The sequence below is a fragment of the Gopherus evgoodei genome, chromosome 17 (assembly GCF_007399415.2).
Source record: "Gopherus evgoodei ecotype Sinaloan lineage chromosome 17, rGopEvg1_v1.p, whole genome shotgun sequence".
NCBI classification, from domain to species: Eukaryota; Metazoa; Chordata; order Testudines; family Testudinidae; genus Gopherus; species Gopherus evgoodei.
The window spans coordinates 16,119,476-16,146,871 of NC_044338.1; the positions used below are offsets into that span (position 1 = coordinate 16,119,476).

At 45.7% G+C, this 27,396-nt stretch overlaps 1 protein-coding gene across 7 annotated transcripts in view; it reads right to left on the bottom strand.

Moving 5' to 3' along the window:
* The window catches only part of GTF2IRD1 (GTF2I repeat domain containing 1), a 174,384-nt gene continuing 146,988 nt past the window's right edge, over positions 1-27,396 (bottom strand). For 6 of the 7 annotated variants that reach the window (XM_030536777.1, XM_030536774.1, XM_030536775.1 and 3 more), the window contains 6 exons: positions 20,960-21,007; positions 13,906-13,983; positions 5,772-5,964; positions 2,508-2,545; positions 1,446-1,582; positions 1-246 (listed from right to left, as the gene is read on the bottom strand). In XM_030536777.1, the coding sequence (XP_030392637.1) occupies positions 178-246; positions 1,446-1,582; positions 2,508-2,545; positions 5,772-5,964; positions 13,906-13,983; positions 20,960-21,007 (563 nt within the window). In that variant the 3' untranslated portion in view covers positions 1-177. The remainder of the gene's footprint in view (positions 247-1,445; positions 1,583-2,507; positions 2,546-5,771; positions 5,965-13,905; positions 13,984-20,959; positions 21,008-27,396) is intronic. The other variant, XM_030536778.1, reaches the window with a different exon arrangement.

A 27,396-nucleotide genomic window follows, 5' to 3' on the forward strand; every position in this document is an offset into this window, starting at 1 on the left:
TTAAGAGCAAGGCAACACTTTTTATTTTTATTTAAAAAGGCCTTGATGGCAGGAATATAGTGTAAAAATCATTGGAAAAACTAAAAGGCATTGATACATATTAGAATATACACTTTTTACATAAATTACATTTATTTATTTATTCTGTCATTTGAGGTTCTGATTCAGTATTGAGGTCTAATAATTAATAGGTCCTGGAATCTGGACATTTAGACCACCATAGTCTAACATGTACATGGGCCATTGCTGAAAGAAAGAGAGAGAGAGAAAAATGCTGTTAGGACAAAATACTCTGCAAAAACGTGCAATGATCAAGTTTCTGTCACGCTCACACACAGGCAAGACTTCCAATTTCCAAGTAAGATTTTTTTTTAAATAAGAAAATAAACCACCATAAAACCTACTCAAAATAACTTCTAAAATCGATCAATATTTTTGCCTTTTAAAAAAAAATGATGCTTGAAATAATAATTGATAATAACTAAGGCCAGTTCCTTAGCTAGAATAGATCCATGAATCTCCACTGATGTCAGTTCTTGTTTTTACATCTGAGTTTCTACTTCAAGGAAATTTTAGCTTCACACCACTCCCAAAATATTCACCTTTTCATACATATAAAAAACAAAATAAAGCGCCATCATACAACATAATGGCCAAAGCACGTGGAAAGCTGTAGCACATTAACAGTGCTTCCCTGAGTTTGACAGGGCTGGTTTATGAAATAATGCAGCTGGCTATGAGTTGGGGACTTTTTTAGATCCTTCAGACATGTGTCTGGAACCTGTGAAGTATCTTCACAGGCTGAGAACCCTGCACTCCATGACATAACCCTTGTCACAAAGTGCTCCTTGCATAGTGCTGACAGGAGCAGAAGGATGTGGGGCGCGTGCAAGGGAGAAAGGGGACTACATTATAACTTGCTTCTCCCAGCGGCAGATCCTGGAAAGTGCTGCCATCAAGTCTATTGGAGCTGAAAGGGCTGAGAGTGCTCTGCACTTTGCAGAATTGAGTCACTGACATGGCAATGCCATAAGAGAGCGCCATGCGGTTACGAGGGTCAGGCATTGGAATGGCTGCTCTCTGTGGTGTGTTCGCCTTTCAAATCATTCCCTGGCCACCACTGCCTTCCCCTTGGCAACATCGGTATATCGTGAAGAAGGCTTCACTGATGGACACTGGCAGAGGCCAGCCCATGGCAGCCCTGCAGAGCATGCTGAACTGGTGGAGGGGAGATGCCAAGTGGCCTCTCTGCTCTGCTGATGAGCCAGCTCTTCCCAGAGGCAAAGCGAGCGTTCCCCTTCTTTATGAGACTGGGCGTCGCCATGCTAAATTAGGGGTTTATAGCATTTCTAGGGCCAGCGAAGGAAAGCGATGAAGAGTGGTAGGGGAAGAACCCTGAGCTAGACAGAGCTGCAATAACTTGGCTGACGTTTAGAAAGCTTTACCACAAGTGAGATCTGATTTGTTGACGATGTGGACTCCATATTGGAAGAGGAAGAAGAGGAAGATGATGATGAGGATGATATCAAGTTCCCTTCAGAGATCCTCTTCCGCTTTCGTTTGGGAACACTGTTGTCTTTTTCTGAAGGGGAGGATGGGAAAGAAATGGGTTATCTGAATGGCTGTTTCTCCAGCTTAGGAATGGAAGCAAACACTACACTCAGACCCTTTCAAGGCCCAGGGCAAAGGACATACTGGTTTCACACAAAAGACATATCTCCAGAGGCTTTCCCCTTGCCTCCACCAGCCAGGAAAAAGAGAACACACCCCTTCCCTCTGCCCCTCGGGCCTAGCTTCCTCTTTCTTATATATCCTACTCAGCCCTGTGATAGGCACGGACCTGTAACCCTTTCCAGGCTGCTGCTTCACCTTGTCATGGTCAGACTTGAGTTCTCTATTCACAGGATATTTCTTAGGGCATTAGAGGTCATTTAGGTCACTGTGCCCTCTGATCCATCTCCTTCCTGCTGAGAGATTGCCAACCTGGAAGCTAACGAGTGCCAGTCGCGTTGGTGAGACTTTAGTGAAACGGAGCCGCATCCAGTAGGACTTGCATTGAGAGCACGGACTCCTCAAGCACAGTACGTGATTTCATCTTTGCATAGTAAAAACAGTACTAGGGCTCAGATTTTCAAAGCCATCTTGAGGGATTTATTCAGCAACAGCCATTAAAATTAATGAGAAAGGCATTCAAATCCCCTGGGCGACTGAAAATCTTAAGTCTAAAACTACAGCCCCCGTTTCCCTTTCACACACAGCCTCAGGAAAGCCGCTGAAGAGAAGCCAAACCTGCAAGTTTTCCTTCCTGGGTAAACCCCAGACTTTGTCTCAGGCCCCAGCTGGATGAGGAGATGGAGAGGATTAAGAAGACAAACATCAACCTAACTAGCTTGCTCTATTTTCTTTTGAATCCCGGAGTCTGGCCTCCTGTGAATTTTGTGCTGCAATCTGTATGTTTTGCTTTGCAGTTTGCTACACTGGAAGGAGAGCTTTAGCATGGAGCTTACCTGTTTGTTTGGCCTCAGTGCATATTTCAGCAAATGGTCTGTGTAAGAAACAAGGTGGAGATTAGCGATTGTGAACAGTTAGAGCACAGATGTTCTTTATCCCTTGCATTTTTAACCATCTCCCAGTGGGGTTTCCTCTGTCTCACATGTATTTGGAGGCAGACCAGATCTTTGAGGCTGTACAAGGTCATGGGACTGTCTCCTCTGGCAGCCTGCCCAGAATACTCCCCACCTAGGGCGGAGCACACAGCAGACCGAGTCCTCTGCACAGAACGTTATTTGCCTTAAGAAAATGACCTGAAAATTGCTCATCTGGACAGCTAAGCAATTCTTTGCTTTGCTCCTTGTTGGGCTCCGGGATCACACCGCAACCTCTTGGGCACTTATCTTCCCAGTGGCCACCAGAGGGGATAAAGAGAAGAGATCAAATGTCAAGGCCAGAGAATGTGTATTTCCTGGTCATGCTCCCTCCAGCCCTGCACTGGAGCAGATGCCTGACATTTTTGCAAGCAGCATCGGGATGAAGGAGCAGAGTCCAAGAGAGAAGACTGGCTCCCTCGGCAGTATTTCTGGGGCATGCGCCCTCCTGGCATATGGGTAAGCTCCTGGCCAAGTGGGCTGAGCAAGCCCCTGACTTTGAATCCCTCCCCTTCCCCTTTGGAACAGCAGGCAGGAGAGGAGTCAGACTGCAAAACGCACTATACAGAATGGCTCTCTTGGTACCAGCAGGACTTCAGACCCACTGCTAACAGTGTGTGGATACAGCTTTCAGCTGGCCAGGAGCCTCCAACAATAAACTGGCAGAAACCAGATCCTTCAGCATCCTTTCCATGCAGCCCCACAGGCATCAGGTCCCTCCACATAGCTCTAAGGTGGCTTCTCAGGGAAGATAAGCAGAACACATTCTAATCTCCAACTCAGAGTCCTTCCCCATCCCACACAGGTACCAACAGCTGAATCTCAGAGGACTCCTCTCCGAGCAGGAGTTCCCCAACAGTGCCTTGAGCATCTGACACTGACTATAGCATCCCCCTAAGAAAGACTCTTCTCAGCCTCTGTGAAAAACACCAGGCAAGCCCATTCTGATTGCTACAGGTTGCCACAGAAAAAACCCAGAAGGCCAGCACAGACCAAAATACTCCATAACTCAGACACCCAGACTACCCAGGATCAATCCTCTTTGGATCATCCACCCACAAATCCAGCAACGAAAGAGAGGAGGAATAGATCATCTTTCCCACCCAGCTCACCAAGGCAGGAGAACCTTCATGGGTGAAACCAGGGCAACCAGAAGAGGAGATACATAAATGACTGTTTACACACCTCACCTATTCAATATAGTGTTAAAGAGAGAAGTTAGTACTCTACACATCCAGCCTGAAACCACTCCAGAACCAGAGACAGTCAGAAACGTCTGAGGTCTAAGTCCAAGGTTTGGCATGCCTCCCAAGCACCACAAAGACAAAGCAAAGTTCACTGCAAGAACGTTGGACTTGAAGGGTTCAAGAAAGGAAATTGGCAGATAAAATATAGAGACATATTAGAAACAGGCTCCAAAATTCCTCCAGGATATGTAATTCACTTAGACCAGTGGTGCTCAACCTATGGTACATTTAGCAGAGATTGTACATCAAACGGTTGATAAGAATAAGGATCCACTTTAACGACTGAGTAAAATTGCAACTTTGGCACACTGTTCTTTGGTAGGGCTGCAAATCTGAGACTTGCTGAGACAATACCAGCGGATTCTAAATGGACCAGCCCAAAGCATTTTCAGTGCCTCGGACAATCTTTAGCTACGAGGACACAAGCAAAATATAACCCCCATCTTCTTTCTGTGACCCAAGACCTCTTGATGCTAACTGGCAGGGCACAGGGATCCCCTGGGTTCACCCAAAGGGGTCATATAATATGTCATGAAATTCTGCGTTACACTGGTCATCATAATCATTGTGAGATGTATGTATGGGAAATATGTGAGCAGTTATATACAGTATATAGTAAAAATTAGATTCTGTAGGTTTGTGAGTTAAGATAGGTCACCAAAGGGTGGTCCACATACTCCAGGCAAGCAGGGGGGAAAGAGATGCGTATCTCACTCTGGCTGGTCATATGCAAATTGAATATTGTGTGGTTCATAATGGATGCCCATTTACCATCTGGGCAAAATGCTAATCAATAGGTAGAGGGGACAGGAGGCAAAACCAAAACCAGCAGGATTTATCCTCTTCTGGAGTAAGACAATTTGGGGTGCAGCTGAACCCCAGGAATTCCTTCGGTCTGTCCGGATAACTCATTAACGGGCTTGGTCTTCTGAGATGGGATCTCAGCCAGACTGGTTGAAAACACTGGGAAAAGGACTTGAAGCAAGCGGTCTTCTAAGAGACAGTGGAATGCCTTGATAGGTAAGTCAAGGCTCTAGAAAGCAGGTTATGATTTTGTTTTATCTATAACCACTTGTTTCCAACAGTCTCACTCTCTCTCATTTGTATCTCTGTTCTTTATTCATCAATTTATTCTGGTTATCGCTTTCTGTATAACTAAGCACTGTGTTTTAAGTAGAGGGTGATCCTGAGAAGCTGGTGTGTGCTCTTCCTTTGGGAGTAGCGAATCAGAGTTCTGTGAGAGTTCAGGGGAATGGGGTTGAACACTCCAGAGGGATGCTCAGAGGACTCAGGGGTTGGCATGTGCCTATTGCTAACCAGAGAGGGCGAGGCCTGTGCTGACCCCAGGCAGGCACTGACAACACCTCCTCACACTAAGGGCAGGGGGTGGTGAGAGGCCTCACAACCCTTCAGAAGCATCCCTCTAGCTCAGTGCAGAGGGGCCATATCACGCTAACAAAGCTTTTCGTTAACAAAGTGTTCTTTATACATTACAATGTGATCAACTGCCTAATGAAAACATCAGCAATACGTTCACTGGGCCAGATCATCAGTTCGTTTTAATCAGCATTGCTCCCCTGAAATTTAGCCAGTTGTTTGCTAGAGATAAGGACACACTACCTTATCTTGTTTCCTAAGAATATGAATTGGACCCCAACCACTCCATAGCCTGGCAGGATTCCTGGCCATAGCCTGGCTGAGAGACCTGAACAGTCTGATAAATGTAAACCAGAAGATACTATGGACCAGATCCTCAGCCAGTGTAAACTGTTGCAGCCCCATTGCACCCCATGGAACTATGCCAGTTTACACTAGATGGGGATTTTGGACTTACATGTTTAGAAAAGACCCCGGAAGTACAGGAGCTATTGAGACTTACTGGAGTTGGTTTATAATCACCATCTGGATGTGCTCTCGTGCTTTCAGGATCTTCTCCAGTCGGTGGATGTCATAGGTGTTGGGGTTTCTAAAAGGGATATCATCTGGCAGACCAGTAACTTCAACAGCATCAGGACTATCCCTGATCAATTTGTATGGCACCAAGACTGGCTGGTTCAATCCCAAAGCCTCTCCTGCAACAGCAGAATACAGGCCAATGTGACAAGTGAACATTAAGTGGAAGCCTTTGAACCCTGAAGTAGTATTTCAAAAGCAAAATTATGGATTTTCACTGGACTCAATGCAATTTTCCTAGATATTTCATATTTTGCTTAAACTGTTTTCAAAGTGTAAATACCAAACCACTTATTGAAGAGAATGGATTTGCTATTCAAGGAAGGAAAAGACATCCCCCCTCAGGGAATTTTGAAAGCTTTCCAATGTCTAGGATTGGCAGAATTCGATTTTTATTTTTCATAATTTGATGGATAATAGAAATGTTTAAGTGTTTTAAAGATTTTTACTGATTTAGATGTTCAGCTGTTTGAAATTATGGTGGGTATCAGACAACAATTTTTAATGACAGTAAATACTGAGATTCAAAAGGTTAAAGTTTTATAACCATTAAAACACCAATTGTCAATATCATGTCAAAACATACAAAATAAATATCCTTCAATCAAACTCCAATAAGTTCTCAAGCAACCTTGTTCTTACTTTGCCTAGCTGTACATTTTGATTATTATTGATGGAAATATTTTTTCTTCTGTGTGTAATGAAATCAACGTTTACTGATAAAAATCAAATCTTTGCAAGCGTACCGATGTCTCAGTTTCTTCTCTAGAAGTCAGGAATTCACACGAGGAAAATACACCCAGGGCCTTTTTAGGGCTCACTGGCCAAGCCAATCAGTTGCAGGTTTAAGAGTCAGAGGCACATTGTAATGGCAGTGCCTAGAGTTTTGGAAGTCAAGAAGATTGGCTTCACTATGGGATTTCAACATTACTGGGATATTGCTTTAAATGAGTTCTTGGATAAGTTATACTTCTGAATATCTGCACTCAAACGTCTTGCAAGAAGAGAAAAAGAACATTTATCGGCTCTATCAGATTAAGTTACAACCCCTCTTTGCTTTTCACTAGCCTGTCCTAGTAAGGGATACTAATTCCTTACGAGATGATGAAATTGCTTTATGTCTGTCCTATTTATTGTCAGTTTCCATGGTCCCTGTTAAGCAATCTTGCTATTAGGCACAGTTGGGGCTATTATGAAATACATGTAATAAAGCATTTACATACACATCCCATATCTGTATCCGTAGGTGGTATCTAAATACTCACTGTCATAACATAACCTGATGCACCAGGGATGCCCACACCTTCAAAGAACATGAGTAAGGTGTTCTGTTCCTGATCAAATTATGTGAAAAATGACAGCCCACAGTTGCAATATATGCCACCTCATCAGCATTTACTGATAATCTCTCTTATACCTTCTCCATTTCCAGAGACACAAAGAGATCAGAGGGGAGCACTGGGTGTTAAAAACCCCAAGGCTACACTTTGACGATGCAAGCGCTGCAGATTAAAGTTTTGTTTTCTTTTCATGAAGATCATCTTTACCAGCTGTTCCAGGTCCCACCGGACATTTGCTGTTGGGTAAAACCTGTTCAGGGAATGCACTGCTCATTTTTTAGCTCCTGTATCGAAGGGACTCTGTTACACCAGCTCAGACCCAAGGTCCATCCAGTAGAGAGTTTTGTCCAGGATGCGTTAGAGGAAGATGTAGAACACCAGAGTGGACAGCTATGGAATAACCTGGTATGCTGGGGGTATGCACCGTTTTGTGGCTGGAACTGGGTAATACAAACCAAAACCGGACTTTGGACTCTTTGGCCCTGATTCTGATCCCACATACAACAGTGGTGCACCAGCATATTCCCACCGACTCTTGTGGAGTTACTCATGGATCTACACTTTATACAGCTGAGCCGAGTCAAGCCCCTTGTCTCTCAATCTATGTCATGCAATATTACACAAATGGATAAGGAGCAATAAACTATACAGCATAAGTCCTGGAAACTGGGATGCTACTGCACCCCCTGGCTTGAAGTGGTTTCCATTATATACAGGGTTGATTGTTTGGCTCAATGGCTCTCAGCATCCTGACTATAAAAATTGTTCCAGCACCCTGGCTATAGAATGGAACAATACTTATTTAGCAAACAGGTGTTAGTTTTACATCTGGAACTTATCCAGCAAGAGCCAGACTGTGTGTGCATGAGAGAGAGGGAGGGAGGGAGTGGAATGGGGGATCACCCTCAGCTATTGCAATGAGAGAAGAGTCCCCCTTGCATTCTCTTTTTCATAGGCGGCTGAAGCATTTGTAACAGTAACCTCTATGCTCCCTCTCCCTCCCATGACTCAGTAAGGATCACATTTTCCCCCTCACCCTTCTATGCAGCTGTTGTTCAATAGCTGGCTCTTCTTGCTGGAAACCAACAGACTGACTTAGTAACCTAATATTTTCCTCTACATGGAACATCTGCCACAGGTTCTTTATTCCTTGCCTGGATTAGTAAGCTTCCGAGCTTGATGTTGAGCAGTTTGCAGAGTGGCAGATGAAGCACTCTGCCTTCATACCATTGGCCAAGCTACAATTCCACATCCGGTGAACGACCTATACAACTTGGTCACTTGGGTGCATAACCGTTACATTCAGGAACCCGACACCTAAAGCAGACGTGATCATTAGCTCTGCCGGCTGAGTCCATCTGTGGATCCTGCAGATTGAGAGCTACCCCAGAGCATGGCACAAGGCAATGTGGTTTTTCCAAACTGCTTTGTGCCTGCAACACTTGTTGTTTCATGCATAAGGAATAAATATAACAAGATGAAAGTATTATAATTACTCCTAATAACCACAGCCTGGACTGAATACATGTTGAGGCTAACAGACAAAGGGGATGCAATTATCAGAAGTGTCTAAGAGGTTTAGGATCCCGAGCCCCACTGAAAGTCAAGTCACGTCTACATATTTACAGAAGATAAACAGTCTGAAAGTCAAGGAACGTGTAGCCCAGGCCCTGGTTATTACCAAGTATAACTCAAAAGCCTTGGCTACACTGGTGCTTTACAGCGCTGCAATTTCTCGCTAAGGGGTGTGAAAAAAACACCCCCCTGAGCACTGCAAGATACAGCGCTGTAAAGCGCCAGTGTAAACAGTGCTGCAGCGCTGGAAGCGTGGCTCCCAGCGCTGCAAGCTAAACCCCATGAGGATGTGGAGTACGTGCAGCGCTGGGAAAGCTCTTTCCCAGTGCTGGCGCTGTGACCACACTCGCACTTCAAAGTGCTGCCGCAGCAGTGCTTTGAAGTTTCAAGTGTAGCCATACCCTAAGGCTCTGTACAGAAATACAGGGCTCTTCCGTTGAGTCACCCTAGACACAGGTGCTAACATCCTGCCTTCATAGTCAGTGATTACTGCTGAGTCATGCCAGCAGGTGGATCCAATCAGCATTAACCAGGCTACAAACGGGGATAAGGGATGTGGGGGAGTATTTTGTTAAGCCCAAGAAAACAAGCCATCTCATACAATGGAGGTGCTAGAGGGAACGTTCGGAGCCAGCCAAACTCAGGCTGAGGTTTATGTTGTGTTATATTCAAGTTGGCCATGAGGGCAATCACCAGGTAAGAGGTGAGTCTTGGAAACTACGATGTGTGACCCAGATCCTCAGAGGTTCCTGAATTTAGGAGCCTAAATACCTTTGAGACCTGAGCACATGTGCTCTGCTGAGGACAGGGGCATGACCGTAGCCCATTCCTATGGCGTTAATTGGTTGCACTGTCAGTTTGTCACATTGTGATGACCAAGGAATCTGTCTATGTGCAATTTATGGATTCTATGAACTCTCTTTGTATATACCTATGGGCTTGTCTACATCAGAAAGTTGCAGCGCTGGTGAGGGAGTTACAGCGCTGCAACTTTGAAGGTGTACACATCTGCAGGGCATCACCAGCGCTGCAACTCCCTGTTTGCAGCGCTGGCCGTACTCCCGTTTTGTCTCGGGTGTAGAGGATCCAGCGCTGGTGATCCAGCGCTGGTAATCCAATGTAGACACTTACCAGCGCTTTTCTTGACCTCCGTGGAAGGAGGAAGCCTCTGGTAATCAAGCTGGTCTCCTTTCCCCGTTTGCTCTCTCGTTCCCGGAACCCCGAGCAAGCAGGTCTCCTTCCCTGCGGTTTGCAGGGTGGCTCCGGGAACGCGAGAGCAAACTGCGGCGAAGCTGGTCTCCTTTCCCGGTTTGCTCTCTCGTTCCCGGAACCCCGAGCAAGCAGGTCTCCTTCCCTGCGGTTTGCAGGGTGGCTCCGGGAACGCGAGAGCAAACCGCGGCGAAGCTGGTCTCCTTTCCCGGTTTGCTCTCTCGTTCCCGGAACCCCGAGCAAGCAGGTCTCCTTCCCTGCGGTTTGCTGGGTGGCTCCGGGAACGCGAGAGCAAACCGCGGCGAAGCTGGTCTCCTTTCCCGGTTTGCTCTCTCGTTCCCGGAACCCCGAGCAAGCAGGTCTCCTTCCCTGCGGTTTGCTGGGTGGCTCCGGGAACGCGAGAGCAAACCACGGCGAAGCTGGTCTCCTTTCCCGGTTTGCTCTCTCGTTCCCGGAACCCCGAGCAAGCAGGTCTCCTTCCCTGCGGTTTGCTGGGTGGCTCCGGGAACGCGAGAGCAAACCGCGGCGAAGCTGGTCTCCTTTCCCGGTTTGCTCTCTCGTTCCCGGAACCCCGAGCAAGCAGGTCTCCTTCCCTGCGGTTTGCTGGGTGGCTCCGGGAACGCGAGAGCAAACCGCGGCGAAGCTGGTCTCCTTTCCCGGTTTGCTCTCTCGTTCCCGGAACCCCGAGCAAGCAGGTCTCCTTCTCTGCGGTTTGCTGGGTGGCTCCGGGAACGCGAGAGCAAACCGCGGCGAAGCTGGTCTCCTTTTCCGGTTTGCTCTCTCGTTCCCGGAACCCCGAGCAAGCAGGTCTCCTTCTCTGCGGTTTGCAGGGTGGTTCGGGGAACGCGAGAGCAAACCGCGGCGAAGCTGGTCTCCTTTCCCGGTTTGCTCTCGCGTTCCCGGAACCCCGAGCAAGCAGGTCTCCTTCCCTGCGGTTTGCAGGGTGGTTCGGGGAACGCGAGAGCAAACCGCGGCGAAGCTGGTCTCCTTTCCCGGTTTGCTCTCGCGTTCCCGGAACCCCCCTTGAAGCCGCCCAACAGCGCTGCAGTGTGGCCACATCTAACACCACTTGCAGCGCTAGTTGCTGTAAGTGTGGCCACTCTGCAGCGCTGGCCCTATACAGCTGTACTAATACAGCTGTAACAACCAGCGCTGCAAAATTTTAGATGTAGACATGGCCTATGTCAAACTACAAACTCCATTTGGACTGTAAGGCTGCTGTGTGCCTTCTGTGCCACCTCTAACTTCAAGGGGTGGTGACAGGGGGCTAACAATGGAGGGTCGTTAAACCTTGATAATGTCCTATTCAAATGGAAGCACTCTTGGACAAAGAGTTGACTACCACCCAGGGCAAACCAGTTTTTCAAGTCTTGGCTCCAGAAGAGGAGGAGAGGGGGGGAATGAGGGGTTGCGGCTAACCAGAGGGTCACATGGAAAAGGAGACCGTAAGTTATAAAAGAAGCAGGTCTGCTAAGTTGGAGGCAGCACCTTTCTCTCACTGACCAGATTAGCAAAAGAAGCAGGGAGTAGAGGAGTTTAGTCCAGGAGAGGGGATTGACCAAATCTCAAAGAACACTGAAGAGTGTTGAGGAAACTCAGGCTCGGAATTACAGGTCTTAGATCTGTGTATCTCTTGGAACAGTGATTGTTTCTTTAGTAAGCCCTTTGCCAAGCCCGTGCCTGTTTGCTTCAACTATTGAGACAGGTTTCAGAGTGGTAGCTGTGTTAGTCTGTATCAGTAAAAGCAACGAAGAGTCCTTATGGCACCTTAGAGACTAACTAATTTATTTGCGCATAAGCTTTCGTGGGCTAAAACCTGATCCAGTGCATCTGATGAAGTGGGTTTTAGCCCACGAAAGCTTATGCCCAAATACATTTGTTAGTCTCTAAGGTGCCACAAGGACTCCTCATTGTTTTTTCAACTATTGTATGTCCCTGGAGGGATAATCAACCACCAGAATGCTCACAAGAGTGGAGATCTGGAGGTCAGCACTTGTCCTGGGGGTCACAGCTAGGTCACAGGATCCCTCTTCCAGGAGGGATCTCTGAGAGTCTGTCCCGAGGGAGCATACCAGAGAGACGGGAACCAGAGCCTGTGTCTGAAGCTTATCCAGGGACAAAAGGATGCTCAAAAACACATTGACCCAACACAGCAACCTGGTAAGTGCCCACCAGGGGGCGCATGATCAGGGCTGTGACACACGTCCTACTGAAATTTTAAATGAAACAATCCAACTACATGGGCTGTTCGGCTGCTGCAAGACACATTGTTCTATCAAACTTGAAGGCTCTTTTGGCCCCCTCGTATGGATCTGCAGATTTCTTCTCTGAACATCTGGACTGAATTTTTGTTTACACTGAATGTCAAAACCAAATGGGAAGGGAGGAGCCGGGGTATTCCCCATGTAAACCCAAACACTGGATAGTTCTGTAGGGCAGGAATGAGAGCATCAAAAGAGGGAAATGTGTTTCAGGCGATTAGCCCTTGCCCTTTCTACTGCTTGGCACTCTGACTTCCTTGGTATTGCTGCTGTTACTTTTGTTTCTCTCTGGTGGGGAGGGGGGGGGGGAAGGGAGGCAGGGGGAAGTTCTGCTCCAGAGCAGGAGGTTGAAGCAGCATTTTTGTTGCTGGCATATAGGCTCCTGGACTGAGCATTTTCAAGCTCTCAGAGCAGCCAGAGTAGATCATTTTCAAGCTCTCAGAGCAGCCAGAGTAGATCTGTTTGCTTGATCACAGCATGGGAATTGAGAAATCACCATAGTGCGATTCCGTAAACCCCTGCACTCGGATGGGCTAATAGTTGACACTCAATACAGCGTACAGGGACTTGCATGATGTTTGAGAAATAACTGTAGAGTGGTTATGCAAATCAGACACCCAGAACCACAAGGGGGGGGGAAAACAGCTATTCACAGTTATGCGCCAGTAACTGTACTACATCCCTGCTCTGAGACAATTACACTGCTGACTGTTGTACAGAAAGCTGCAGGGTTTTTTGTTTTTTTATTGCTACTGCATGTTTGCAAGGGATTGAGGTGGAAGTACATGAATTATAGGACATAGACAGCGCCTGCAAAGTGTATTTTCAAATACCGTCTTCCTTCAGCTCCCTGGCCTACTTCTTTGCCACTGTTCCACGCATGTTTTCCCAAAACGTGCCTTGTGTCTGGAGTTTTGGCACATCGTGTTTGAGCCTTGATGTGCAGCAAAGAGGAGGCAGAGGTGGGGTGCATGTCATGCTCCCAGGAGTTAAGAGGCAAGTGCATTTGCTGACAGGGCCAGCTTTAAACCGATTCGCCCAATTCCCCAGAATTGGGCCCCACGCCTGCGCCTAAGAGGGCCCTGCACCTTAAGTGTCTTTAATTTAAAAAAAAAAAATTTTTACTTGCCGGGGGAGTGGTCCGGTCCAGGGCTTTGGTGGCATTTTGGTGGCGGGTGCATGTGTGTATGTGTCTGGTCCTGGCTTCGGCAGCATTTCAACGGTCGGGGGTCCTTCGGTGCCACGGAAGACCCAGAGCGAGTGAAGGACCCCCTGCCACTGAAGTCCCGGACCGCCGCCTGGTATTCGAATCAGGCCTCATTGTTCATAGAGCCAGCCCTGTTTGCTGAGCACACCATTGTTTATTCCAGTTTGTCACATCTTAAAAATGCATCAGCGGCTGATGTAATACTAAAGAGGTTCTATTACCTGGACATGTTTCTCCGCACACACACCCCCGCCCAAAAGACCGAGATGTAGACAAAAAGGTCCCAGTCCCAGCTCTGTCACTGGTGAAACGAGGAATGTCTCTAGAGATGAGCTGAAACATGGGGCAGTGAGAAGAAACCTGTGCCCCAGCAAGCTGCCATGTGCTCGGTCCATAAATAGAGCACTTCAGCATAATTAATTTCAACTCTAGCTGCTCTCAGTAAGAAACTGCGAAGAGGCAACTCACCGTATTTTTCATTGAAAAGCTCTTTCACTTGCTCTCGGAGAATCACTTTTTCTCCAAGCCTGTTTGCATCGTCCTCGTCTGCAAAGAGAACATACAGGGATCAAGTAGCCCACTTAGTTCCCCCTGCCAGCATAATCAATAACAAAGCAAGGTCCAGAGAACGTGTAATCTCATTGCCACACAGCTGCTACATCCAAGACGTAACAGATTTCAAACTGCACTGTTTCTTCTCTTGCACCTTGTGTTCTCTTTCATACCTGTGCAGAGTGGGTATAAAATGCTGTCAAATCTGCATTTGCCACGCACTTACATGAACAATAGCATTTTACATCCATTTTGCAAGGCTGTAAATGACAATACAGTAAACAAAGCAACAGAGATGCAGGCCCTTGGAGTCCTGAGTACTCCTACAAGTGATAAAAGAGTGAGTGCACTTTGATAACCAGACTCCTAAGTACAGGGTTGTTTTATAAATACATCACATGATCAACCTGGCCTTTCTAGCCTTTTTGAATTATCCTCATCATGCCAAACTTCATTTTTCTTTATTCTTTCATTTTATTGACACAGTCACTTAGACTTTTTGCTGCTATTCAGCATCCTTAGGGAGGTTCAGAGAAACACAATTGAATCCAGAATGTGATCTTTGCAATGCTTTCCCAGCCCTGAGACTGACAGGTCCTGGTTATAAATCAGCTGTCTTTTCCATTCCTCTCTCTAATTCATACAAACAATGGTTACACACACACACTCTCTCTCTCTCTCTCTCCCCCCTCCTCACCCCAACTCCAAAATCAGAAGATAGTTCTTGCATCTATAAAACCCAGATGATCAATGAACTGGGTATGGTATCTTTTAAGATTACATTGTCATTTACTTCAGCTGCATACTTGCTGGATACCTAGTGGAAAGCATAGTCCAGTATTCCTAATAGAGAATCATCCTCTTGAAATTAACTTCTCTATCTGTCCACAGTTAAATTACTCCTGGAAGACATTTGCTGTCTTGACAAGTGCAGAATCTGAGGGGAGGATGGCTGGGGATCACAAGGCTAGATGAATGTGGATCAGTGGCACATACATTTCCACGCACAAAGCCTGCTGATGTATGAACCATCCTTTCTGTTTCTAACACGGTTAACAGTTCAGGGTAGGATATGGTGATCTGGGCATGTGATAGAGCCAAGTGGTCCAGGGAGCTGAAGTAGGAAGGGGACGTATTTCAAAAACAGTAATATAGACACTGTGTTAGCACAGGAAGGGCCACAGGGCCATCTTCATATCCCCTCTCCCCAAGTGCCTTGTTCTGTCTGAGGTAAGAGTTAACACACATTTTAGGCTCATTACTAGATTGTAAAATATGTTTGTTATGGTACTTTACACAAGGCTGTGTTTGTCTAGGGTTGATAAGTTGGGACAGGGTCTATCAGTGATATCCAAAGAGAAACAGTACACTTGCAAATAGGACTAGAATACATTCTGGGCTGACCCTGAGGTACAGGAGCAGCCCAACGGCCAACTGTTACAAAAAGAGTGGTCAGAGTTTGCTCAACCCTTGATTTCCCCAGCCTGCAGAAATGGCGTTGTGAGGGTCCGGGAATGAAGCTCTTTTGAAGTACTCTTCTCAAGCAGCCCTTTCTGGCTAATCCAGCTGAATGTGGGGCTGCAGGGAAGGGAACAATATCAGAGGACCCCGTTCCCCGTTACCTACCTCCAATAATATGCTTCCAGTTAGTGTCTAAAAGATTGGATATTCTGGTAGGAAAAAAATACAGTATTGAAAGGAAAGCATATTGTGTCCTGCACATGTACATAGCCAGGTTTCATACTGGACATATTCATCTGACTACACAGCCATGGGGCACAGATATTGACAGTTTATTTGATCACTGCCGTTTGTTTAACTTCAGCAGCAATATGCTCGCAGCCTCAATTCAGGAAAGCATTTCAGCACACATTGAAGTTCTTTGTTGAGCCAGGGCCTGAGTTGATTCAGCATCATCTTCAGAGCGCTGGGTTTTATTCTTGTAGAATTATTGTCCAGTGTGCTTGGCTTTTTCACAGTTTGTTTGCCAACCACCTCAGAGTTGGTGTCTTCAATACGGCCAATACCAGACATTCAAAAATCCCAAGTTAGGCCCCCAAAGTCATGAGATTCACTTAACAACTGAGAGATTATGTTTTTAAATTATTTTGGGGTGGAGGGTGTCTTTTTCTTTGTCTTCAGTTTCTGCAGCTTTAGGATGCACTTCACTCAGGTCACATTTCCAAGGTTCTCTCTAAAACCAGGAGGGTTAGAAATGTACTTTTAAAAAGAAAGCCGAGATTCCCATGCCTCCAGGAGTTGGGGCTTTAAGTAAAATAGAAAGTAGCGTGAGATTCACAACAGAATCTCAAGAGTTAGCAACACAGCATCCTCAAGCGGGAGGGACAGCTCAGTGGTTTGAGCACTGGCCTGCTAAACCCAAGGTTGTGAGTTCAATCCTTAAAGGGGGCCATTTAGGGAACTGGAGTAAAGTTCTGTCTGGGGATTGGTCCTGCTTTGAGCAGGGGGTTGGACTAGATGACCTCCTGAGGTCCCTTCCAACCTGATATTCTATGATTCCTGACTACCTCATGTGCGTAACCTGAAGCCTCAGGGCACAGCCTCATAAAAGCTTCTCCTCTGAGCTGCTGAGATTAGAAGACAATAGCTCTATATGCCAGACACTGAACTCAGAAAGCAGGAGTTTGTTTTAAAAGAAGCTGAAGAAGGACAAGGACAAGGACAAGTAGCAGCTCCTATTCAGCGACCACAATGAAGAAGCTTGAAAGGAACATGCCAAAAATTGGCCACAAGGAACTGATTTCAAGAAAGAAAAATAAGAATTTCTCTTTTGCTCTCCAATTACAGTAGGCATGTGTTTTAGCCAGGGCTATAGTAGGCTCTTCAACTATAACACCTGCACTGCCCTTTCTACTCCCTCTGTGACTTTCCTGTTATTTATGCTGTTTCCTGGGCATACAGATGTATAGATGGTAGCAGACAAAGAAAGAAATATCAAAATCAAGTGGTTTTTTGTTGTCTAACTTTACAGCATTTTGATTTCTCTGGGATTTAAAAAGGTGAAGCTTTTGCCCTCTCTCTAATCCTCCAAGTGACTATCAAAGGAAAAAGATCTGAACGTGTTGTCTATCCTGGGGTTGCTTTGGTGATGGTGTGAGGCTCCTAAGTTGGTACCAGGTGACTCAAACTAGACTACCACAAGTGGGGGAAATTCAAACTGAGCATGCACAACAGAAAAGCCAGAGAGGAAGTACAGAAGAATGCAGGGCTTTCACTAAACTGTGCTTTCTTATAGACTCAGACTCTAGGACTGGAAGGGACCTCGAGAGGTCATCGAGTCCAGTCCCCTGCCCTCATGGCAGGACCAAATACTGTCTAGACCATCCCTAACAGACATTTATCTAACCTACTCTTAAATATCTCCAGAGATGGAGATTCCACAACTTCCCTAGGCAATCTATTCCAGTGTTTAACTACCCTGACAGTTAGGAACTTTTTCCTAATGTCCAACCTAAATCTCCCTTGCTGCAGTTTAAGCCCATTGCTTCTTGTTCTATCATTGGAGGCTAAGGTGAACAAGTTTTCTCCCTCCTCCTGATGACACCCTTTAGATACCTGAAAACTGCTATCATGTCCCCTCTCAGTCTTCTCTTTTCCAAACTAAACAAACTCAATTCCTTCAGCCTTCCTTCATAGGTCATGTTCTCAAGACCTTTCATCATTCTTGTTGCTCTTCTCTGGACCCTCTCCAATTTCTCCACATCTTTCTTGAAATGCGGTGCCCAGAACTGGACACAATACTCCAGTTGAGGCCTAACCAGCGCAGAGTAAAGCGGAAGAATGACTTCTCGTGTCTTGTTTACAACACACCTGTTAATGCATCCCAGAATCACGTTTGCTTTTTTTGCAACAGTATCACACTGTTGACTCATATTAAGCTTGTGGTCCACTATGACTCCTAGATCTCTTTCTGCCATACTCCTTCCTAGACAGTCTCTTCCCATTCTGTATGTGTGAAACTGATTGTTCCTTCCTAAGTGGAACATTTTGCATTTATCTTTATTGAACTTCATTCTGTTTACCTCAGACCATTTCTCCAACTTGTCCAGATCATTTTGAATTTTGACCCTGTCCTCCAAAGCAGTTGCAATCCCTCCCAGTTTGGTATTGTCCGCAAACTTAATAAGCGCACTTTCTATGCCAACATCTAAATCGTTGATGAAGATATTGAACAGAACCGGTCCCAAAACAGACCCCTGCGGAACCCCACTTGTTATATCTTTCCAGCAGGATTGGGAGCCATTAACAACTACTCTCTGAGTACGGTTATCCAGCCAGTTATGCACCCACCTTATAGTAGCCCCATCTAAATTGTACTTTCCTAGCTTATCTATAAGAATATCATGCGAGACCGTATCAAATGCCTAACTAAAGTCTAGGTATATCACATCCACCGCTTCTCCCTTATCCACAAGGCTCGTTATCCTATCGAAGAATGCTATCAGATTAGTTTGACACTATTTGTTCTTTACAAATCCATGCTGGCTATTCCCTATCACCTTACCACCTTCCAAGTGTTTGCAGATGATTTCTTTGATTACCTGCTCCATTATCTTCCCTGGCACAGAAGTTAAACTAATTGGTCTGTAATTTCCTGGGTTGTTTTTATTTCCCTTTTTATAGATGGGCACTATATTTGTTCCCTTCCAGTATTCTGGAATCTCCCCCGTCTCCCATGATTTCCCAAAGATAATAGCTAGAGGCTCAGATACCTCTTCCATTAACTCCTTGAGTATTCTAGGATGCATTTCATCAGGCCCTGGTGACTTGCAGGCATCTAACTTTTCTAAGTGATTTTTTACTTGCTCTTTCCTTATTTTCTCTTCTAAACCTACCCTCTTCCCGTAAGCATTCACTATACTAGACATTCCTTCAGACTTCTCAGTGAAGACCGAAACAAAGAAGTCATTAAGCATCTCTGCCATTTCCAAGTCTCCCGTTACTGTTACCACCTCCTCATTGAGCAGTGGGCCTACCCTGTCCTTAGTCTTCCTCTTGCTTCTAATGTATTGATAAAAAGTCTTCTTGTTTCCCTTTATTCCCATAGCTAGTTTGAGTTCATTTTGTGCCTTTGCTTGTCTAATCTTGCCTCTGCATTCCTGTGTTATTTGCCTATATTCATCCTTCGTGATCTGACCTAGTTTCCATTTTTTATATGAAGCCTTTTTATTTTGTAGGTCACGCAAGATCTCAAGGGTAAGCCAAGGTGGTCTTTTGCCACATTTTCTATCTTTCCTAACCATCGGAATAACTTGCTTTTGGGCCCTTAATAGCGTCCCTTTGAAAAACTGCCAACTTTCCTCAGCTGTTTTTCCCCTCAGTCTTCTTGTAAAGCTTCTTTTTACAACACAGTCACCAGTACTGGGCTTCGAAGCAATCACTATTTCTCATTCAGGTCTGCAGACGGCTCTAACCAGACATTTTTCAGGGCACAATGTTCATGCTCTAGGTGTGATTGGGCAGGAGAGAACTTGATTTGGGTTTTTACTTATTTGATATTGTAATATAATTGATTCAAGAAAACCACTTGCATTACACTCTAGCGTACCAATCCTGTACAGCAAAGCATTGTTATACAAACCTTCATGGCACAGCGCTGTACTATCATTTTTAATAGACTTTTTAAAAATAAAAAAAAGAAAGATGGTGGCCAAAATATTTCATTTCTCGAGTGGGTGCCTAAGGTTAGGATTCCACATCTACAGGTAGGCATGGAAATAAAAAGGTTATCCAGCTTCATGATGCGTTGTTGATTTGGCCCATGTGCGGACATGGAGAGTCTAATTTTAGTTTTAGTTTTGCCGACTGGATAGAGTAGCTCGGGGGAGGGTAAAGTAACATGTGAGGGAGTCTTTCGCCTCCACTTGACTTGAATTCCACCCAGCAGTGAGTACCACTGAATGGTTGTTAGGTGCCCTACATAAAGTGAGTCGATCAGTTCTGGTCCAGTTCCTCATGTGCAAATGTCCGTGTTATTTACAAATGAACACCCCCACAATGAGTATCCTGCACTAAATGCACCCAAAAAAGGAAGGGAAGAAAGTCTAGAACACAAAGAATACCTATGGGAACTGAGTCAATTATGGTTTGAGCCTTGGCCTACTAAACCCAGGGTTGTGAGTTCAATCCTTGAGGGGGCCATTTAGGGAACTGGGGAAAAAATCTGCCCGGGGATTGGTCCTGCTTTGAGCAGGGGGTTGGACTAGATGACCTCCTGAGGTCCCTTCCAGCCCCGATATTCTATGATTCTATGAATTATCAACACAATACCACCAGGGTAAATGGAATCTGCTGGCAAACTTCATTAGGCCCAAATTAACAAACCAATGGTACTTAAAAGGCTCAACATATGTTTCCTGAGTGTAATTATAAATATGTAGGAGCATGTAATTAACATGTAGAGGCATGGGGCCAGATTCCCATTTGGGAAATAAATGGAGCTCCACTGATGCCCATTGAGAAATGCCTTACTGTATAATACACACAAATTATGCAAGCTCATTTGTGTTAGCACATTATCACATACATTAAGTCAATGGAGCTATGCCAATTTAAACCAGCTGAGGATATGGCCCAGCACATGCAATAATTTAAGTACTAGCATAATTTGCATGAACTGCACAATAAGACTTCTCAGTAATTAATCACTTGGACAGCATCAATGAACTAAGCATAGATACGCCAGGTCAGTTTGCCTAGAGCAGAACTGGCACCGATACCTAGAAACTACAATAATTGGTGCTTGAAAATGCATATCATAATTACAAAATGTTTGTTAAATGCATCTTGTATTCATTCAGCTCTTGGTGCCATGGGGGAAACTATGCAAGGGAGGGAAAAAAAAACCACCTGCAACTTTGGGGTGTTTTCACAGTTTCAATCCCTTATTAACACCACAAATACAATTTTTGTCTGCTACCATCTACAGTGCATCAACTGAGCTACGTACCATTCAAAGCAGCGTAAGCTTTTTCCAGTGATGTTATCCGTCTAGGGGCTACAGTACAAGTTAAAAGGAGAGAGAGAGAGAGAGAGAGAGAGCAATGAGTGCTGTTTCTCATTAGTTCCTTTGCACAATATTCAAAAACAGCACAAATCCCAGTACTGCATTATAAATGACAATATGAACCTTCTCTGGTCTCTAATCTCATTGGTGGAAAGATCTCATCAGCAGATAAATATTGCTATGAGAACTTCATAAACATGATCAGGTGGCATAAAACAGGCCCAGTTCAGCTCAGTATTTAAGCACGTGAATAGTCCCATTGACTTCAACAGAACTACCCAACTGCGTGAAGCTAAGCGCATTCTTAAAGGCATTGTTGGAATTTGGGCTTTGTTGATTACATGTTTCAGTTGTTTCGATACATTGCAGGTCCTGCTGAAGGAAGAAGCCCTCTAACCCGGGATGCAATTAACTTTAACATTAAACATATATTCATTATCCTGAATACGCAAGGAGTGAAGCTGACCCTGTGCGGAGGGCCACCCCAAGGGTTATGCTCTTCAACCTTAGCTTTTGGTCTTGGGTGAGAAATGGTGCCGAGAGCTGCACAGGGCTGAATTACACATTGGGTGCACAGCACCCTTATTTGCTTGTTCTCTTTCCAAGTTTAGCCAGGATGGAAGGACTCATTTATATTCCAGGGAAGCCTGCCAGAGGCATTCAGGGGAGATATCGCAAACCACTCAATCACCTGCAAACATGCCACATAATCACCTCTGAAATATATGTGAAACATACATGAGGAAACCAAAATCTCCCCATATGGGGAGCTGAATGTCTGAAGTCCTTAAATGTAAATATAGCTAAAAAAGGAGAATAAAGTCATAGGGGGAACTTATGTCGGCAAAGGATGAAGGGTGAAAGGAATATTCTGAGAACTGCCTGTCTTAGCCAGTGCTCTGAAGAGTATAATAGAGAGATTAGAGTCCTGCATGAGCTTAGATTTCCTGCCAGACTCAGCTTCTAGGCTGCAGTGGGGAGAAAAGAGCAGGATAAAGGGGCAAACGTTGAACCTTGCTAGAGAAAAGGGACTCTGCAGTGCATTTAGTAGGTGGCAGGGTGAGAGCGAGACCTGAAGCTGACTACTGACAAGGCAGTGGAGGTTGCAGCGAGGAAAATTCTACGGCTAAAGCAGATGAAAAGTAAACAGGATAATTGTGTTAGTTCTGTAGCAATGGGGAGGAAAACAGAGAAAAAGGGACCCCTAAGGAGATGCTGGCTCTAGTCACAAACTATGCAATGACAAGTGATATAAAAAAGGAATGAATTTCCTGGGGAAAACCAACAGTAATAGAGCGAGGACAAGAATTTGCATTACGGTCCGAACAAAAATGAAGCAGATCATTATGATAAAGCTGACAGTTCCATGGGGAGAGGAATGTGAGGTGCCGTGGCAAACAAGCTAATGAGGAGGAAAGTCTGAGCAAGCTATGGTAATGACTGAGGCTGGAGGTGATGGTGACTGGAGATGGATAGAAAAGTACGCAGCAGGAATACGGTTACAGAGAAAGAGCAGCATTCTGGGCACTGAAGGGAGGAGAGACACACAGAGAGAGAGAGAATTCACTAAGTGGAGCTACAAATAGTCTGTTAGGTTCTACATAAAAGCAAACATTTCAAACAAAAGCTTAAGAGAACCTGCATTGAAATAAATGAGATAAAACAGAACAATAATATTTTTATATTCCTCATACTGAATGCATAAGTCTCTATAATCTCGTGCCCGGCCACTTGCAGTACAGACTTATTTAGCTCAGTGGCGTCAAATCAAACAGAAAAAGAATGGTTACTCACCTTCTCGTAACTGTTGTTCGAGATGTGTTGCTCACGTCCATTCCAACTAGGAGTGTGCGTGCTGTGTGCACAGTCATCGGAAAAGTTTTCCCCCCCAGCAGCACCCGTCGGGTCAGCTGGAGCGGCACCTTCATGGTGCTCAATATATGACCCAGCCAACCTGGTGCATCCTCAGTTCCTTCTTGCCAGCTACTCCAATAGAGGGGAAGGTGAGCAGGTTTGGAATGGATATGAGCAACAGATCTCGAAGAACAACAGTTACAAGAAGGTGAGTTACTGTTCTTTCTTCTTCGAGTGATTGCTCATACTGATTCCAACTAGGTGACTCCCAAGTCTTACCTAGGTGGTGGGGTCCAAGTTATGCAATTGCTGATTAGAGCACTGCTCTGCCGAAAGCTGCATCATCTCTGGCGTGCTGGACGATGGCGTAATGAGAGGTGAATGTATGCACCGAGGACCAAATTGCTGCCCTCCAGATTTCTTGTATCGGGACCTGGGCCAGGAACGCCGCCGATGAGGCCTGAACCCTCGTGGAGTGTGCCCTAAGTGCCAGAGCTAGGATTCTGAACTATCTCGCAGCATGTGCAGATGTGCAGATGCAGGATGTGATCCAGAAAGATATTCTTTGCGATGAGACTGTGAGGCCTTTCATCCAGTCTGCCACTGCTATGAACAACTGGTTCGACCTCCTGAATGGCTTAGTGCACTCAATGTAGAAGGCGAGTGACCGCCGAACATCCAGGGAGTGCAGCCTCTGCTCACGTTACCGGCATGAGGCTTAGGAAAGAAAAACGGGCAGGTATATATCTTGACTCGTGTGAAGAAGTGACACAACCTTAGGAAGAAAGGCTGGGTGAGGCTTAAGTTGCACCTTATCCTTGTGGACGACTGTGTAAGGTGAGTCAGAGGTGAGGGCCTTCAACTCAGACACCCTGCGTGCTGAGGTAATGGCGACCAGAAGAGCTACCTTGTACAATAGACAGAGGAGGGAACAAGTCGCTTGCTGTTCAAACAGGGGCCCCATTAGATTGGAAAGGACCAAATTTAGATTAGATTAGTCCTTGGCTGTCTAATCTGGGGATGGAGATGTTCCAGGCAGGGGCGGCTCTAAACATTTTGCTGCCCCAAGCACGGCGGCATGCCGCGGGGGCGCTCTGCCGGTAGCCGGTTCCACGGCTCCGGTGGACCTCCCGTAGGCGTGCCTGTGGAGGGTCCACTGGTCCCACGGCTCCACTGAAGCCGCGGGACCAGCGGACCCTCTGCAGGCACATCTGCGGGAGGTCCACCGGAGCTGCCTGCTGCCCTCCTGGCGACCGGCAGAGCGCGCCCTGTGACATGCTGCCCCAAGCACGTGCTTGGCATGCTTGGGCCTGGAGCCGCCCCTGGTTCCAGGCCCTTGAGAAAATGTCCCACCTTAGGGTTGGCAGATACAGAGTGTCCTGATGCTCCTGGGTGGAAGGCTGAAATAGCAGCGAGGTGTCCCTCGATGGATGATGCTGCCAGGCCTTGTTGATTTAGGTGCAGGAGGTAGTCTAGGATGAGTGGGACAGGCACCTGTATCGGAGGTGTGTAATGCTGGGCAGTAAGAAGGAACTGAGGAGGCGTTAGGTCGGCAGGGTCATATACAGAGCGCTATGGAGGCACCACTCTAGGTGGCTCCACAACCAACCTGACGGATGCTGCTAAGGGAAAACTTTCCAACGACTGCACACAGCGCGCACACGCCTAATTGGAATGGATATGAGCAATCACTCGAAGAAGCAGCTCAGGCTTTGTAACTAGCCGGTGCAAATCACAACATTTCTGTGCAGAATGTCTCAGTTTGACGTGAAGCAGGGGACTCCATGTTCACTTTTGCCGATGCTTTTGTGTCTGTAAGTATGGTTATGGTATTGCGATTTGCATCGGTTACTACAGTCCTGTTATTTACCATCCTGGAACCAGACAGAGTTCTGCCAAAGATGCCTGAGACAGCAGAAAAAGCTTCCTGCTGGCAGGGAGCGAGCTGAAAAGCAATAAACTCCACCACCCTAGAATTACAGAGGAGGGGGTCAGAAAGGCTCTCTAGGGTCCTGTCATCCATGACCATGCACCAGCACCCAGACTCTCTGAGGGTCAAATCCTCACCATGTGTAAACTGTCATCGCTTAGCTGAACTCAATGGAGCTGTGACGATTTACACCAACTGAGGATCTGGCTTCTATGTACCAAGCTCCTAAAAGTTTAACCTAGTCTGCTCTTCAGCACCTCTTGTGTTGCCTCCTCCCCCATCTCCTCCTTTGGCAAACTCCCAAATTGTGAAACCCTTACTCTGTGTGTAGTAGTCCGTGTAGTAAGGGTGGCATAGCTGGGGCCTAAGATCATTTATCCCCTACTACTATCTGTGTTTTTGTTGCCTGGTGCTATACACTGAGGAGCAAGGTGCTACTCCTCAGTGTAAATAATGGGTTCACACTCTGGCCCTTCATTTTGTCACCCGTCTTAATTCTAAATTCTAAAAATTACTTAGTGTTCTGCTCAATTACCAAGTTTAAATGACTCCTTGTTGCTGCTCCCCCTATCATGTATGTGTAAACAGTGGCATTACATCATAGAATGTAGGGCTGGAAACGACCTCGAGAGGTCATCTAGTCTAGTCCCCTGCAAGCATGGCAGGACTAAGTATTTATCTAGACATGGGGTTCTCAAACTGGGGGTCAGGACCCCTGAGGGGGTCACAAGGTTATTACATGGGGGTCGTGACCTTTCAGCCTCCACCCCAAACTCTGCTTTGCTTCCAGCATTTATAATGGCGTTAAATATACTAAAAAGTGTTTTAATTTGTAGGGAGGGGGCATATTGCACTCAGAGACTTGATACATGAAAGGGGCGACCAGTACAAAAGTTCGAGAACCACTGATCTAGACCATCCCTCACAGGTATTTGTCTAACCTGCTCTTGAAAATCCCGTGTTGGAGATTCCACAACCTCCCTAGGCAATTTATTCCAGTGCTTAACCACTCTGACAGTTAAGAAGTTTTTTCTAATGTCCAACCTAAACCTCCCTTGCTGCAATTTAAGCCTGTTGCTTCTTGTTCTAGCCTCAGAGTTTGAGAATAATTTTTCTCCCTCCTCTTTGTGACAACCTTTTATGTACTTGAAAATTGTTATGTCCCCTCTCAGTCTTCTCTTCTCCAAATTAAATAAACCCAATTTTTTAAATCTTCCCTCATAGGTCATGTTTTCTAGACCTTTACTCATTTTTGTTACTCAGCAGAATAACTCATTTGAACTAAATGGGGTTCCAGCCAACAAATTCCCTTTTCACTTCTCCTCTATGAACGATGCTTCCTGTGCCCTACATTGCATTTGTATGGGCAAGGCCAGATTCTGATCTCAGTGACCTCAGTGTAAATCTGAAGTAACTGCACTGAAGTTATCCAACATTTTCACCGGTGTAACCAAGAACAGAATTCAAGTCACTGACCCTATACTCCTTGTTTATATATTTTCTCTAGGCTGTACATGGTTTATGTCACATAACTTCTTTTTACGAATTATACTCCTGATATCTTATTTGGACTCCCTATTTTCTAATACTGACAGGCCCCCAATTGACACAGCTCAAAGTGTGGCTTACCCGGGGTCATATGAAGAGCAATTAACCCCCTGTTCTTACCTGTGAGATTCCTATTTATAGTCCAACACCACCACTTAATGATCTCCAATATAATTTGCTACTGATCACCCCCCCCCCCCCGAGCCTTCTCAGTATTACTACTGGCCGTTGTTTATTAACGGCATCACAACCACACTTTGAGGGCCCAGATGAGATTGGTGCACCACTGTTTTTATGGTGCCAGGTGTGTGCATGCAGGAAAATAAGAGACAAGTCCCTGCTCCGAAGATCATACTGTGTAAGGACACAAGACAAAGTGTGGATGGAAGGGAGGATCTGCACTCCCATTTACAGATGGGAACTGAGGCACAAGGAGAACAACAAAAGGTGGAAGATTAAGCAGTCCCTCCTACACATCTTTATCTTCAACCATCCTGCTATTCCTGCTGCACCCTCTTTCCTCCTGCTCAGCAGAATCATCACAGTCGGTCTGCACACCCAATTTACATGACTTTCAGACCAGCTCATACCACAGTCTAACTTCACCACTGAATGTGGCCCAGAGGTTTCCATGGGAGTTTGATCTGCTTATACCAGGGCTGCATTTGGCCTAGTATGTGTAGAGAGGTGACAGTGAGAAAACTTTGCAAGAATTAGAGTGCAAATAAGCAGAGCAATGAGAAAAAGAGGGGATAGAGCTTTCAAATTCTACCAAGAACGGAAACATAAAAGAGGGGAATGAACATGGTACAGGCCAAGTTACTTGTGCAACTGACAATCTATCAAGGTAATGGGCCAAGGGACCAGGCTTAACCTCCTACTTGAAGGTAACCAGTCATTTGGATCACAGGCAGTTTAGATAGGAGCTAATATGGAGAAATATACAACAGTGTTTTCCCACCTTAGACGTGAATGGATACCCTACCTCACAGTGGCCCCTCATCAAGGGAGCAGAACATCCCCACTTTCAATAAACTTAGGGAAGGGC